Below are 15,797 nucleotides of genomic sequence, written 5' to 3'. Positions count from 1 at the left end.
CTGAAGCCATAGAATTCAACCAGCGGTTTGTGCTGGTAATCCAGCTCTCAGTAGTAGTGTTTGTTGATTTCCTGTGGTGTTAATACTTTCACCATGGCAAGTTTCAACCTACCAGCATGACATAACTGAACAAATCAAGAAGAGATATCTATAGTCAGCTCTTCTAACGTGAGTAGGGGGCAACTCCAGCATTTTTAGACATTTAGATTCCGGCCAAGGAGAGTTTAGGGGACCTGGAGTTTACGTGGATAGGCAGAATGTGGGGAAGTGATATGTGCTCTTGGATGCCAGATGGGAAGGGATATTTATTTATTTATTTATTTGAGATGGAGTCTCGCTCTGTCACCCAGGCTGGAATGCAGTGGTGCCATCTCAGCTCACTGCAACCTCTGCCTCCCAGTTTGAGCGATTCTCCTGCCTTAGCCTCCCAAGTAGCTGGGATTACAGGCACCCACCACCATGCCCAGCTAATTTTTGTATTTTTAATAGAGACGGGGTTTCACCATGTTGGCCAGGCTGGTCTCAAAATTCCTTACCTCAGGGTCCTCTCACCTCGGCCTCCCAAAGTGCTGGGATTACAGGCATGAGCCACCACGCCTGGCCAAGATATTTAAAAGAAAGATAACAAGAGTTAGTTTTAACATTTTGCCAATGTTACTTTTGAGAGCATATGACTAGGGGTTCAGCACTTTGTGTATTTGCTTCCAACCTGTCTCCATATTCAGAAGGAGAATGAGCTGACCAAAAGCCACTGAGGATCCATACTCATATTGAGAAAAAAGAAAACAAAACAACAATCTTACAGATGTTTTTTATAATAATAAGTAGAGTAAACTGAAAACACAAATAATCTGTCAGCCCACTTCATGATGTTGCCTGGGAAGCCCAATAAATATTCCTATGTGACCTGCTTCAAACTTCTCTGTGCTTGGTAACATTATTGCTGCTAGATGTACATAAAACACCTGCCTTGGGCATCAGGCTCGGCCCAAATTCAGGCCAGGAAAGAAACTGGAAATGAAACTAGAGGAAGGGGTTCAACTTTTTCAGGTCATGGATAATTCTCCCTTCCTCTCCATCCTTTCTTATCTCTTCTCCTTCCTTCTATCCCTTCTGATCCTCATCCCCTGTCCTCTCCTCTGTCCTCTCCCTCCATCCCTCTCTTCCTTTACCTCCTCCAACCCCTCACCCATGCCATCTTGCTCTAGAAAGAGGCTGTTTATTGGGCTTCTGTGTACCATCCTAAAGCACAATGATATCAAAATAAAAATGAGAATGCCTCAGACTCAGGCAGATGGCAGATCTGAGGCTTAGTTTCCCTGACCTGTTCCCAGTTCCTGTGTAACATGGATGTTGAATGGAGAACAAGTGGGCCCACCACAGCAGATCGAAGGGTGAAACCCGGGACCAATGGACTAACTATAGGAAGTGGCAGAAATTCTGAGATTAGAAGCCATCAGAAACCATGGCACTACTTTACACCCACTAGGATGGCTATAACCAAAACAAACAAACAAAAAAAATGGAAAATAGCAAGTGTTGGTCAGGTGGTGGAGAAATTGGAATCCTAATAAATCCTAGTGGGAATGAAAAATGGTTCAGCCACAGTGGAAAAGTTTAACAGTCCATCAAAAAGTTAATTATAGTTATATGACCCAGCATTTACACTCCTAGTTATATAACAAAGAGAATCAAAAATATATTTTCACCCAAATATTTGCACAGGAATATTCATAATAGCCCAAAAGTGGAAACAACACAAATGTTTATCAACTGACAAATGAATAAACAAAATATGCTATAGTCATGCAATGGAATATTATTCAGTCATAAAAAGGAAATAAGCACATGCTACAACTTGAGTGAACCTTGAAAACATTATGCTAAGGGAAAGAAGCCAGTCACAAAAGACAGCATATTATATAATTCCATTTATATGAAATGTAAAAAAGAGGGAAATCTGCACAGACAAAAAGTAGACTAGTAGTTGTATAGGGCAGGAGGGTAGCTGAAAGGAGGGGTGAGGTGAGTAAGGATATGGTGACAAATGTGCACAGAATTTCTTTTTAGGGCGATGACAGTGTTCTAAAATTGACTGTGGTGATGGTTGTATATACCTGTGAATATACTAAAAACCACTGAATTGCATACTTTAAGTGCACAAATTGTATCTTATATGAACTTTATCTTCATAAAGCTTTTTTAAAAACCTTGTACACCAGCTGGGCGTGGTGGCTTACGCCTGTAATCCCTGCACTTTGGGAGGCCGAGGCAGGTGGATCGCCTGAGGTCAGGAGTTCGAGACCAGCCTGGCCAACATGTTGAAACCCTGTCTCTACTAAAAATACAAAAAATTAGCCGGGCATGGTGGCGGGTACCTGTAATCCCAGCTACTCAGGAGGCTGAGGCAGGAGAATCGCTTGAACCCAGGAGGCAGAGGTTGCAGTGAGCCAAGATCATGCCACTGCACTCCAGCCTGGGCAACAAGACTGAAATTCCGTCTCAAAAAAAAAAATCTTGTACACCAATTGATATGGTTAGACTTTGTGTCCCCACACAAATCTCATCTTGAATTGTAATCCCCAGGGTTTGAGGAAGAGACCTGGTGGGAGGTGATTAGATCATAGGGGCAGTTTCTCCCATGCTGTTCTCATGATAATGAGTGAGTTCTCACAAGATCTGATGGTTTTATAAGTGTTTGACATTTCCTCCTACACACACTCTTTCTCTCTCCTAGCACCTTGTAAAGAGGGTGCCTGCTTCTTCTTCCTCCATGGTATAAGTTACATGAGGCTTTCCCAGCCATGCAGAACTGTGAGTCAACTAAACCTCCTTTGTTTATAAATCATCCAATCTCAGGTAATATCTTAATAGCAGTATGAGAACAGACTAATACACCGATATTCATGGCTACATTATTTATAACAACCCAAAAGCAGAAACCACCCAAACGTCCATCAACTGAAGAATGGATAAACAGAAAGTGATGTTTGTACAATGAAATACCATGCAATAATAGAAAGAAATGAAGTGGCCTGGGCACAGTGGCTCACGCCTGTAATCCCAACATTTAGGAAGGCCGAGGCAGGTGGATCACTTGAGGTCAAGAGTTCAAGACCAGCCTGGCCAACATGGTGAAGCCCCATCTCTACTACAAATACAAAAATTAGCTAGGCATGGTTGCAGGACCCTGTAATCTCAGCGACTCAGGAGGCTGAGGCAGGAGAATTGCTTGAACCTGGGAGGCAGAGGTTGCAGTGAGTGGAAATCGCCCCACTGCACTCCAGCCTGAGAGCCAGAGCTAGAGTCAATCTGGAAAGGAAGAAAGGAAGAAAGGGAGGAAGGAAAGAAGGAAGGAAGGAAGGAAAAAGAAAGAGGAAGAAAGAAAGAAAAGAACGAATTGATATGTGCTACAACATGGATGAACCTACTTCAGAAACATAATAGTGAATGAAAGAAGCTAGACACGAAAAAACTACATATTGTATGTTTGCATTTATATGTGATATCCAGAACAGGCAAATCCAGAGATACAAAAAGTTAATTAATGATTGGTGGGAGGATACAAATAGGAAGAAATTAGGAGTGGCTACTAATAGGTTTGCAGGTTTTTTGGTGGGAGGTAATGAAAATACTCTGGAATTAGATAGTGGTGATGGTTGCACAATACTGTAAGTATATATAAGAAATCACTCTATTGTACACTTCAAAATGGCAGATTTTTTTCATGTAAATTTGTCTCAATTTTTAAAATTGTCAGAAAAACCTGTACAGGAGTAAGCCCTCATTTACTGGAAATGCTGAAAAATAAAAAAGAACATACAGCCAGCTAGTCAAGAGAACCAATATAGAGTGGTTTTCTAGAAGCCTGGGTAAGAGTTTTAAGAATAGTTAAAAATCACCCAAACAACGTCCCATGTGTTAATTCCATTCTCACCAGACATCCTTTTAATTATTGTTATTATTTAGCTTCTCAAATTTTCATCTTGATAGAAAATTTCCTGACCAGAATCTGCAGAGTCAACTGACCAGAGCCTGCTGGCCTTCTTGGCAGTATTTTTCATGAAAAAAAATGTTAGATTTAAATTTGGGTGTATAAGTGTTTTCTGGTCATCCTGCTGAGGCATTTTGACCATTCCTCCTCCTAATTTTAGGTCGGATGTGGACACTCATGACACTAGATATACCAAGAGAATTTGAGAGAAATTTTATTACTCTGGGGACTAGTGGGGGTAAGTGAGGAGGGGTGGGTGCTGCAAACAGGTCTGGGCTGGTTTGAGAGAGGCAGAGGAAGTTGGATGGGCCTTTATAACATATTGGAAGTGGGACTGGTGAAAATGCCGCACAGGCTGCAGATTTGCAAGTTTTAAATTTCTCAGCTGCGCCAATTTTTGCTGCCAGTTTTAAATTTCCCGCCAATACCAAAGAAGGAGGCAGGCTGGAGAATTACAGGTTTTAAATTTCCTGCTAGAGCCAGAGGCAGAGTCATGCGGGCTGTAGACTTCCTAATGTTAAATCTGCTGGCATCAAGGAAAAGGTGGCCGGACTTACTTATCACCCTGACTGGAAGCAGGGACCAACTATGCATGCCCCAAGATTTTGGGACTTTTCACTTTTTTGTTTATTTTGATTATTCTCTGTCTTCTCCTGTAACGCTTACTTTCAGGGTCAGAAGCAAATAGCTGTATCGATAAGAAAGAAGAAACTAGCTCAAAAAAAAAAAAAAAAAAAAAAGATAGGATTCAGTGACTGGATTTATGCGTGTGTTATGTGAGTCACACGATATTTTCAGTCTGGGCAACTCTTTTTTTTTTTTGTCTTTTTTTTTTTTTTTCCTTTTTGTGGAGAACGGGGTCTCGCTATATTACCCAGGCAGGTCTCGAACTCCTGGGCTCAAGCTATCCTCCCGCCTCTGCCTCCCTCGGGCCAGGCATTACGCCTGTAATCCCAGCACTTTGGGAGGCCGAAGCAAGGGGATCACCTGAGGTGGGGAGTTTCAGACTAGCCTGACCAACATGGAGAAACCCCGTCTCTACTGAAAATACAAAATTAGCCGGGCATGGTGGTGCATGCCTATAATCCCAGCTACTCAGGAGGCTGAGGCAGGAGAATCGTTTGAACCCGGGAGGCAGAGGTTGCGGTGAGCCGAGATCGCGCCATTGGACTCCGGCCCGGGCAACAAGAGAGAAACTCCGTCTCAAAAAAAAAAAAAAGAGAGAGAGAGAGATGAACCAGTACTGCTATAAACCTTGAAGAGAAAGTTGGGAGAAGAAACTTTTAACAGTTCAAAGCAGTGTCTAGAAAATGTTTCTGTAAACAGTATTTTGGCAAGTGCTTTTCCTGTAAACATATTTACAAGTTCCAGTGATTCTCCCGCCTCAGCCTCCCAAGTAGCTGGGATTACAGGCATGCACCACCACGCCCAGCTAATTTTGCATTTTTAGTAGAGATGGGGTTTCACTATGTTGGTCAGGCTGACTGGGCCTGACTGGGGTTCAGAGAAGGAGGAGGAAAAAGAAGAGGAGGAAAGGGAGGTGGTCTCGAACTCTTCACCCCAGGTGATCCACCCACCTCAGCCTCCAAAAGTTCTGGGATTACAGGCGTGAGCCACCGCACCCAGCCGTAAATGTATTTTTCCCTAGCATTTTTGTAACTGCTATAGGCATCCATACGGCAATTAGAAGTAACAGACAAGCAAAACCATATGTTTAAAACAAAACGTGGTGAAAATAACTTATATTTTCAGACGTGTTTCAAGTACAGTATTTCTAAAAAACTATATATATATATTTTTTTTTTGTTTTTTAACTCGTGTCTTTAGCCCTCACACACAAGGAAGACCCGGAATTCATGTTTCTCTGTAGTCAGGTACAACGTGTTTTTTGGGATGACAACTCCAGGTTAAATAGAGCGTTTGCTTAGAAGAGCTGCATCCACGCTGGTCAATTGCACTTGCTCGGCTGCCGTCGACGGTAAGTAAAGTAGCTGCACATGTAAGTACCAGCCGTCCGTGGTCCGTTAGAAAAGGCCCCGGATGTTCAGGGGGTGGAGTCGGCGTCTACCCATGAAGCAGCGCGCGCAGTTATATACTCCTGCCCCCGGCTGAGGCGCCGGTTCCGCGCTGGAAGTCTCTGCGGGAGTCGCTGTTGCTGAGGCTGTCGCCCGAGGTTTTCGCGCTCCTCCCTTTCCTCCTCCTCTTTCTCCTCCTCCTTATCCGAACCCCAGTCAGGCCGATCTGCTCTGCTCTCGGTAAGCGGCCCCCGCCCCCGCCTGTGCCGCGCGGAAGCAGGCTGCAGCTCTCCCGCGCGGCCGAGGCAGCCTTCCCCAGAGGGCGGTTCTGAGGGCGGCGGGCTGAGGGTCTCTATGCCGGTGCGGATCGACGGGGGTGCGGGGGAGGGGACAGGCTTGGCGGCGTGGTAGCTGGTGGGCCACCATCTTGCGCCGGGCCCTGAAGGGGGAGGGTTTTCTGGAGGTAGAGCCTGGCGGCCCGCGGCGGGCAGTGGTTTCGCGGGCCGCGGCAGCTGCGGCAGCCTTCTCACCTCCTGAGTCCTACCGGTCTGTTTCCAACCCGGTTTGGGCTTTTCTTTCTGGAGGCAACTCCCTTTCGTCTTTTGTACGTTTGATACTGATGTTTGACGGAGACCCGCCCACCCTCAAGTCTCTTCAATCAAACGAAGAGAGACTTGAAGGGATTCCGAACTTTCAGGCGTCAGAGATCCTGTGACCCTTTCTTTCTGCCCAGGTTCCCCCCACACAGGACCGGTCATTCCATGCCCACAACCTTGTTCTGGCCAAAGGGACTTCCCTTCTCTGTCACAGAAATCGTGCCCCATTCCGTTATTGTCTAAGGATAAGAGCCCTGAGGAGAAACGTGGAGTTAAATACACTATATTCTAACTAGGAGGTTTGCAGGTTTCCCTTAAAGAGATGGAAAAAATTATGCTGAGGTATACTCCTGCTCTAGAGATGGAAGGAGTTCCTCTCAACTTCTGTCAGGTTTTAATGCTTTTTAAGGAGAAATTCGAGAGGAAAATGTCAAGTGAACCAGCTTCTGCAAGCATGGGAGACCTTCATCCAAGGGATTCTCTTTGTTTGGAAAGATTTGTTAGTTTTGTGGAGTTTTTTAAATCTGCGACCTTACATTTTTTTTTTTTTACTATTGTTTTCAGGTTGCACTATGAGTTGTAATGTCTTTTACTGCCCCTAACATAAAATTGAAACCTAGAAGTAGAGTTTTAAACTGCAAAAGTCTCCTCTTAGTATTTGTGAGGTATCCTGGTTTGGGGATTACCGTGCAAACTTATCTCCTTAAGCAGAAAGTTTACTGAGCCTACAAAGGCACTGGTTTGCTTATACAATTAGGGCTGTGTACCTTTGATGTTTCTACAGCAGCACAAATTCCATTATAATCGTATCTTGCATTTGTATATTTCATTGGTAGCACCCCTTTTGAGATGGGCTGTAGGGTGTTGATAGAACTGTTTGAAGATGAGGAAACAGCCTCGAGGACAGAACTTTACCGAGGTCATGTCCCTAGGAAGTGATGGAACCAATTCTTAAACCTAGGCTTTCTGACCTTCATCTAATGTTCAATTTGCTATATTACGTCTCACTTTTTGTGAGAGTGAGGTGGTCACGGAGAATAAGCAAGGAGGCTCACTTAAAAATTTGAAGAAGTATTATTCAATTCCCTTTTCCTTTATATTTTTAAGGCTTCATTTTTTTCTCAACTTTTTAATACTTTAATATTATTTCTAAGCATGTTGAAGAGTTGAAGAATATCCTATTGAAAAAGTTCTTAGGTTGAATAACTCCAAGTCTCAGCTACTTGGTTTTCAGTGAGTTTGTCTTAGGTAATAATTCAAAAAGATCTGATTTCCTCAGTAATTTTTTTTTTTTTTTTTTTTTTGGAGACGGAGTCTCGCGCTGTCCCCCGGGCTGGAGTGCAGTGGCGCGATCTCAGCTCACTGCAACCTCTGCCTTCCGGGTTCAACCGATTCTCCTACCTCAGCCTCCGGAGTAGCTGGAGTTACAGGCGCCTGCCACCACGCCCGGCTAATTTTTGTAATTTTAGTAGAGATGGGGTTTCACTATATTGACCAGGCTGGTCTGGAACGCCTGACCTCGTGATCCACCCACCTCGGCCTCCCAAAGTGCTGGGATTACAGGAGTGAGCCACCGAGCCCAGCCTTCCTCAGTAATTTGAATCAAATATGTTTGTCTAGATTTTTCTTCCCAGTGCTCTGCACAATCAGAGAAACATCACTAGGAATGAACTGTAGAAATGACCCCTAAAAGTATAGTGTTCGTCTAGACTTTATTCTTTCGCTGCAAAGTAGTTTTCTTTTAAGGAGTGTATTTTTTTCATTTTTTTGTTTCCTTTTTAATTTTTTATTGGCAAATGATAATTGCGTGTATTTATGGGGTACAATGTGATGTTTTGATATGTATACATTATTGAAAGAGGCTAACATAGCCATCACCTTACCAACTTACCATTTTGTTATGAGAATGTTAAAAATCTATTTTAGCAATTTTGAAATATACCATACATTATTAGTATTAGCTGTGGTCACTTTGTAGTGCAATAGATAGCTAAAACTTATTCCTCCAGTCTAATTGAACTTTGTACTCTTGGATCAACATCTTTTCCCCATCTGTCCCACCCCCGAACTCCCAAGCCTCTGGTAACCATCTTTCTACTCAATGTTTCTATGAGATAAAGTTGTTTAGATTCCACATGTAAGTGAGATCATACAGTATTTTTCCCCAGAGACTGATAAGAGAATCCAGCTGCTTTTTATTAAGATAAATATTAAAGAGATTTGCAAAAATGTAAATCCATGTTACTCTTCTCATTAGATTTCTTTTTTAAAAGTTATTCTCATTAAAAGTATTTTTATTAACTTGTAATGGGCTTATAAATATTTTAAATAAAAACATTTGAAATCTGTCTCAGTTTTAATTTCTAATATGGGAAATATCAACACATACTGTCCATATAAACATAAAGCTCATTGGGGTTCTCATTAAGTTTTAAGTGAAAAGAAATCCTGGGACAAAAGGTTTTGAGAACTACTGATGTGATGCAATTTATTTATGATATGATTTTAATTGAGCTCTTTATGTGAACTAGATTTGTTTTAAGTGCTTGTACTCATCAACTTACGGTATGACTTCAGGTAAAGAAGGAGAAGTTGAGAAAAATAGTGCAAAGTACTGTTCAATAATATTTCCTGTGCTTTATTTAATGTTCACACTAGCGCTGCAAGGAAGATATTACTGTTTTCGTTTTACAGATAGAAAAACTAAGGCTTACAGAGGTTGATTATACTTCTTATAGATCTGGCAGCCAGGAAGTGGTAGACCAGAAATTCCCACTCAGGTTTTCAGCTCCTGTGTCCAGTGTTCCCATCAGTGCACTTACTTGACATTTTCCCTGGTGGATAAGTTTTGCTCCTATAAAAAGCAAATTAATTAATAATACATACTTCTTGAGGTTACTTTAGGAATTAGTGACTATAGAATATCTTATGAAACTTACATAAAGTATTTACTATGCATAGTGGCTTCCAAAGGCCAGTAATTGTACATTCGTCTTTTCTCCATGTTATATCTTTTACATAGGAATTATAATAAAAGACTATGCCTATAAAGTCTTTACCCTGAATATAATACAAAACTTATTTGTAGAAGTATATTTTATTATAGTGCTCTATCCCAAAGCTGACATAAAATGTTTTAAAATATAGGCAAACTTTGCAAAGTATTATGCTAGTGAGTTTTAAATCTTAGTGTAAACCAGCTATTTTCTACAAATAGATGAAGTATGAAAATTAACAGACAAAAGTTGAAAACAAATAAATTAGGATAAAAATAATAAAGTTATTAAATGTCTTCTCAAAATATACCTGGACTTATGTGTTCAGCCTTTCAGAAAAAAAGATAATTTGCATAGTATAAAAACTTGGACAAAGAAAAGGTGAAGAGCCTCTATTTTCTTTCTGAATTGTATGTAATTTGTTCCCAAAACCTACTTTGAAAGTTTCCATCGTTTAAATGCCGGCGAAATTGTCTAAGGAACCAAGATATAATCCAGTTTTCTTGGATTTCAGTACTATACCAATTCTTGTTATAAAAAAAAAAATTTCACAGACACCCCTGAACTTAAAATGTTTGAAACATTCTCAGAGTTCTTACACAACCATAAAACAAAGCAGTCAGGTGAAACTACAAAATCATTGCCATTTGAATCAGTTTTCATATATTGAATATGTATTTTGCTGAGTCACTGCCTACTTCTATTGAGTTTTTCATACCTACTTATATTTACTATATATATACATTCCCTACTTATTATATATAATAGCAAGGTTTTTTATTTGAACCCTTTCAGTACCTTCATTTCTGTAGCTAACCGTATTGTCATTGCCCTTCATTTAGTGCAAATGCGTCATTTAGTTATATAAGGTGGTCACCCAGGGAATCCCCAGAGCAGGCTTGTTAATTTTTTTAGATAGCAAAACAAAAAGAGAATTATATTGTTATAGAGCTCTCTTGCACAACCTGGAATATATCTATTTTCCTGAGAGGTCTGTTGACCCTGGTTTGAAAAAGAGGTAATCCATTGATGAGTTTATTAATAGTTTTAAACACAGTTGCCGGAAACTTAGCTCAAAGTAGATTAAACCAAAAATGAATAATAATTTTCTCTCTTAACTGAAAAGCTGTTGTGGATAATTTGCTGCAGGCATGGCTAGCTTCAGGTGTTTAAATGGTATCATCAGGACTTGAATGTTTACCTACTCTCCCTTTCTCTACTCAGAATCTTACAGCTTTGCTATCTTTGTTAGGTTCTTTCTTTGGTACTTTTTCTCCACATCACTCCCAAGCTTATATCCTACCAGCTGATTATTTTCTTTCTTTTTATCTTTTTTTTTTTTTTTTTTAAAGATGGTGTCTCACTCTTGTCTCCCAGATTGGAGTGCAGTGGTATGATCTCGGCTCACTGCAACCTCCACCTCCTGGGTTCAAGCGATTCTCCTGCCTCAGCCTCCTGAGTAACTGAGATTACAGGCACATGCCACCACGCCCGGCTAATTTTTATAGTTTTAGTAGAGACAGGGTTTCACCATGTTGGTCAGGCTGGTCTCGAACTCCTGACCTTGCGATCTGCCCTTCTCTGCCTCCTAAAGTGCTGGGATTACAGGCGTGAGCCACTGCGCCTGGCCTTACTATTTTCTTAATAGCATTATTAAGATACAATTCATACACCATACAATTTACTTATTTGAAGTGTGCGATTCAATGGTTTTAGTATATTTACAGTTGTGCAGCTAGCACCATAGTTAATTTTAGAACATTTTCATCACCCCAGTAAGAAACCTTGTACCCATTAACAGTCACTCCCCATTTCCCACCAACCCTCCCAACCATATGCAGCCACTACTCTACTTCCTGTCTATGGATTTGCCATTTCTAGACATTTCACACGAATGAAATCATAGAATATATGGTCTTTTTGACTGTCTTCCTTCACTTAGTATAATGTTCTCAAGGCCCATTCATATTGTAACATTTATCAGTGCTTCATTTCTTTTTATTACCAAATAGTATTCAGTTGTATGGATATATCACATTTTGTTTATCCATTCCTGAGTTGATGGGTATTTGAGTTGTTTCCACTTTTTGGCTCTTGTGAATAATGCCACTGTGAACATTTGTGTGCGAATTTTTGTGTGGACATATGTTTTCAATTGTCTCCAGGAGTGTAATTGTTGGGTCATATGATAACTCGGTTTAACTTTGTGAGGAACTGCCAAAATGTTTTCCACAGTGGCTGCACCATTTCACATTCCCATCAGCAGTGTATGAGGGTTCCAATTTCTCTACATCCTTGCCAACACTTGTGATTATCTGTCTTTTAATTCTAGCCATCCTAGTGGGTGTAAAGTGACATCCATTAACTATTCAAATATTTTTTATTGTGGCAAAATACATATACTATTTACCATTTTAACTATGTTAATCTATTATTTTTAACTTTTTGTAGAATAAACTCTTTGTAAAACACAGTTGAGTTTTAGATACATAAAAGCTGAAACCAAAAAATAACTAAATAGGAATTATTTATACAGGCAGTCTTCAAAAAAATGAATAGGTTGTGTTCAGTAGGTGTTTCCCGAGTCAGTTATTCAGAATTCATTTTTTTCCCCCAGAAGAACAGTGTATTAAACATGGGTATAGTGTCTCCACCTGAATCAGTAGCTGAAATATGGAGTGTTCTTTCCTCTTGTGCCTATTTTGATGCCAACTCTGAGTTGCAGAACCTAGAGACCCTCCGGAGTTGCTATTATAGGAGCTCTAAGATGCCCACTACATATCTTTGCTGGATATTCCATTTCTCTGACAGCTTACTTAATCCCCCATACAATTCCTTCCCTTGCCACCAAAATTCTGATGTGGTGACTTTAGGGGTTTTTGTGATAGTTTTAGAAGGCTGCAGTCCTTCCCCAAAGGAATCCATGCAATTGTGTGTATTTGTTTATTTTAAAAACTGGAACTAAGTATGGTAGTATTCTATTGACGTGTTGTCCCATAGAAATTCCATAGCTGCGTCGTCCACTGCAGTAGCCGCTAACCACTTGTGGCTTTTGAGCACTTGAAATATGGCTAGAGTGACTGAGGAGCTGGATTTTTATTTTTTAATTAAGTTGAAGTAGCCGCATGTGGCTAGTGGCTAGTGGCTACTTTATTGGATAGCACAGCTTTGGACTGAAGTTATGGCTCTAATGGCATCCAGAGATTTCTGACTTTAATTTAGAGCGTTTATGAGCATACCAGTTAAGACTCTTTGGTGGCTGCATTGGGCCTCAAAAGCTATTTCTATAGCCATAGGCAGTAAATATGACTTGTTTATATAGTCTACTTGTACGTTTAGTAATCATTTTAGGATGGTTATGCTAATAAATATTTTATATGATCATTTAATTAAAGTGTTAAGCCAGGCACAGTGATGTTCACCTGTAGTCCTAGTTACTTGGGAGGATCACTTGAGCCCAAGAGTTCAAGGCTGTGGTATGCGACGATCAGTCGTGCTTGTGAATGGCCGCGTCACTCCAGCCTGGGCAACATAGTGAGACCTTGTCTCTAAAAAATAAAAATTAAAAAAAAAAATGTGTTACATGAGTCTCATAGGCTGTGCAATTGTGACTTTAAAAAATTCCGTGCTCTTGGTAGCAATAGATCCTTAATGTTGAGGAAGAATTCTCATGTATTTACGTGACGTATGTATTACCTTAATTCTAATTTAGGAACAAACACTAACTATCCAAGTAGTTGAGTTTGAAGAGATTTGAATAGTCAGAACTCAGAACTAGGGACATGTACCTAATTACAGAATTCACTAGAAACTCTTGTATTAGAAATCCAAACGTTTATACAAGTAACTTCTTCTGGAGTTAAAGTAATGTTTTCCCCTTTGGTCTAATTCAGTCCAAATAATTTGGAATTAGGGAAAGTTTGCTTTTGCCAGTTGGAAGATAAAGACAAATGTGGAGACTGAATTAGCTTTGTATATCCTACTTTAGATTTCTGATGTTTGATTTTTACCTTTTTTGTTTTATAACTGAAATAGTATTTTAAAAGTTTATTCTGTATGTAGAATATATGGTATGTACAGTGCACGGGAACTCAGGATACAAATTCCCGTTTTAGAAAGCAATTCAGTTTTTTTTTGGATAATGTTTAATGTAACAGCTTTTTGAAAATCCCGAAGAATCGTAGACAGATTGTAAACTTCTGAAGGCAAGGACTATGACTTATTCATCTTTGTATTTTCCCTAGAACCTAGCACAGTACCCTGAGCACAAAAGGCAATGAGCAGTTACTTTATAATGAATTGTTCCGTTATGCAATTTATCCAATTTTCTGTTACTTTTCGGTTCAGAGTTGATTCAAAAAACTAAAAATATCTAAATGTATGTGTTTTCTTATAGTAGTAATATTTCTGAAATGTGAATAGGAATCAGTTAAAGATTAATGTCACTTAGCATTTCAGAATTCAGATTTACTAAAACATATATTACAGGATAATTACTCATTTTTGCAAAAAGATGCCTTTTGAAGTTTATTTGTAATCTGATAACTCCGATTTCTTCAAGTAGTAAATTACAGAATTCTATACGTTAAATGTATTCATTTGGGAATGAACCAGTTACAGAAAATGAATTACCTGTGTGTATCAAACATATCAAACTCAAAAGGTGGGCTTTTGTAGGAGAAAGAGACTAAATTAGTGTGCATTTAATTTAACAAAATCCACACTAGTAGTAGACATCTTTATTTTAGAGGGTAGAAAACTGAGACCTAGCTTACTATCTTGTGTGGAGTCATATGGTGAGTGTGCTAGAGATCAAAATTAGACCCAAAGATTTTGGATCTCAGGTTTCATGTTTTAGTACTTGGTATTACTTAAAGTGACTCATAACATTGATGTCATGTGTTGGTACTTAGGTGACCTTGCAACTTCATGGATGACAACAAACCTTTTCAACCAAAAAGTAAGTATTTCCGCTGTAGTTGATACTAATAGGCATGGTTTTTGTACTGTAAACCTTTCAAAAGAAAAGATTAGAGACAGAAATGGGCACATTTTCTTAAAAACAAGTATTTATTCATTTATTTATTTATTTATTTATTTTTTGAGACAGAGTTTTGCTCTGTCGGCCAGGCTGGAGTGCAGTGGCGCGATCTCGGCTCACTGCAAGCTCCACCTCCCGGGTTCACGCCGTTCTTCCACCTCAGCCTCCTGAGTAGCTGGGACTACAGATGCCCACCATAACACCTGGCTAATTTTTGTATTTTTAGTATTAGACAGGGTTTCACTGTGTTAGCCAGGATGGTCTCAATCTCCTGACCTCGTGATCCGCCTGCCTCGGCCTCCCAAAGTGCTGGGATTACAGGCATGAGCCACTGCACCTGGCCTATTTGTTTATTTTTAAGACAGATTCTCACTCTTTCACCCAGGCTGGAGTGCAGTGGCATGATCTCAGCTCACAGCAATCTCCACTGCACAGGTTCAATCTATTCTCATGCCTCAGCCTCCCAAACAGCTTGGATTACAGGCACCCGCCACCACACCTGGCTAATTTTTGTATTTTTAGTAGAGATGGGGTTTCACCATGTTGGCCAGGGTGGTCTCGAACTGACTGACTGATACACCCACATCGTTTTCCCAAAGTGCTGGGATAACAGGCGTGAGCCACTGTGCCTGGCCAAAACAAATATTTGTTAAAGTAATACATATTCCTAGTTTGAAAAAAAATACAGTAAACATGTTGTAATAGATATGAAATGTTTCCTTCTCATCCCCAGAGATAACTACTGTTGTAGGTTGAGTATACATAATCACAAACTTTTTTCTGTGCATAGACAAAAAATAATTTCTAAATAAGATCATACTATATATGCTATTATGTGCCTTTTAAAAATTTTTGTTCAGTAGTATATCTTGAAATTAACAATGGCAGAACTCAGTAAAAAAGCATGGGGAAGACCTATTATTTGTTCCCATAATATCATCACAGTGGTATCAACATGAATGTAAATTATTTTTTTAATTATCAGTATATATGAGTCTCCCTTATTTCTTTAAATCTGGCATTGCCTGGGTTTACCTAGTTCCTTACCCCATAGATAATCATGTGTTAAGTACCTACTACGTATCCAATACACTACTGTGTGTAGGAGGAAATACAAAGAAAGAAAATATGTTCTTCACTCTCCAGGAGCTTACT

The 15,797-nt window shown here is 39.9% G+C and overlaps 1 protein-coding gene across 1 annotated transcript in view; it reads left to right on the top strand.

Moving 5' to 3' along the window:
* Nucleotides 1-6,063: 6,063 nt before the first annotated feature.
* ZNF280C (zinc finger protein 280C) overlaps nucleotides 6,064-15,797 on the top strand; it is a 66,459-nt gene continuing 56,725 nt past the window's right edge. Inside the window, exons 1-2 of the mRNA XM_025372499.1 lie at nucleotides 6,064-6,249; nucleotides 14,515-14,561. Coding sequence (XP_025228284.1) covers nucleotides 14,531-14,561 — 31 coding nt within the window. The 5' untranslated portion in view covers nucleotides 6,064-6,249; nucleotides 14,515-14,530. The remainder of the gene's footprint in view (nucleotides 6,250-14,514; nucleotides 14,562-15,797) is intronic.

Source organism: Theropithecus gelada, chromosome X (assembly GCF_003255815.1).
Source record: "Theropithecus gelada isolate Dixy chromosome X, Tgel_1.0, whole genome shotgun sequence".
NCBI lineage: Eukaryota > Metazoa > Chordata > Mammalia > Primates > Cercopithecidae > Theropithecus > Theropithecus gelada.
This window is presented reverse-complemented; position numbering and strand designations above follow the sequence as displayed.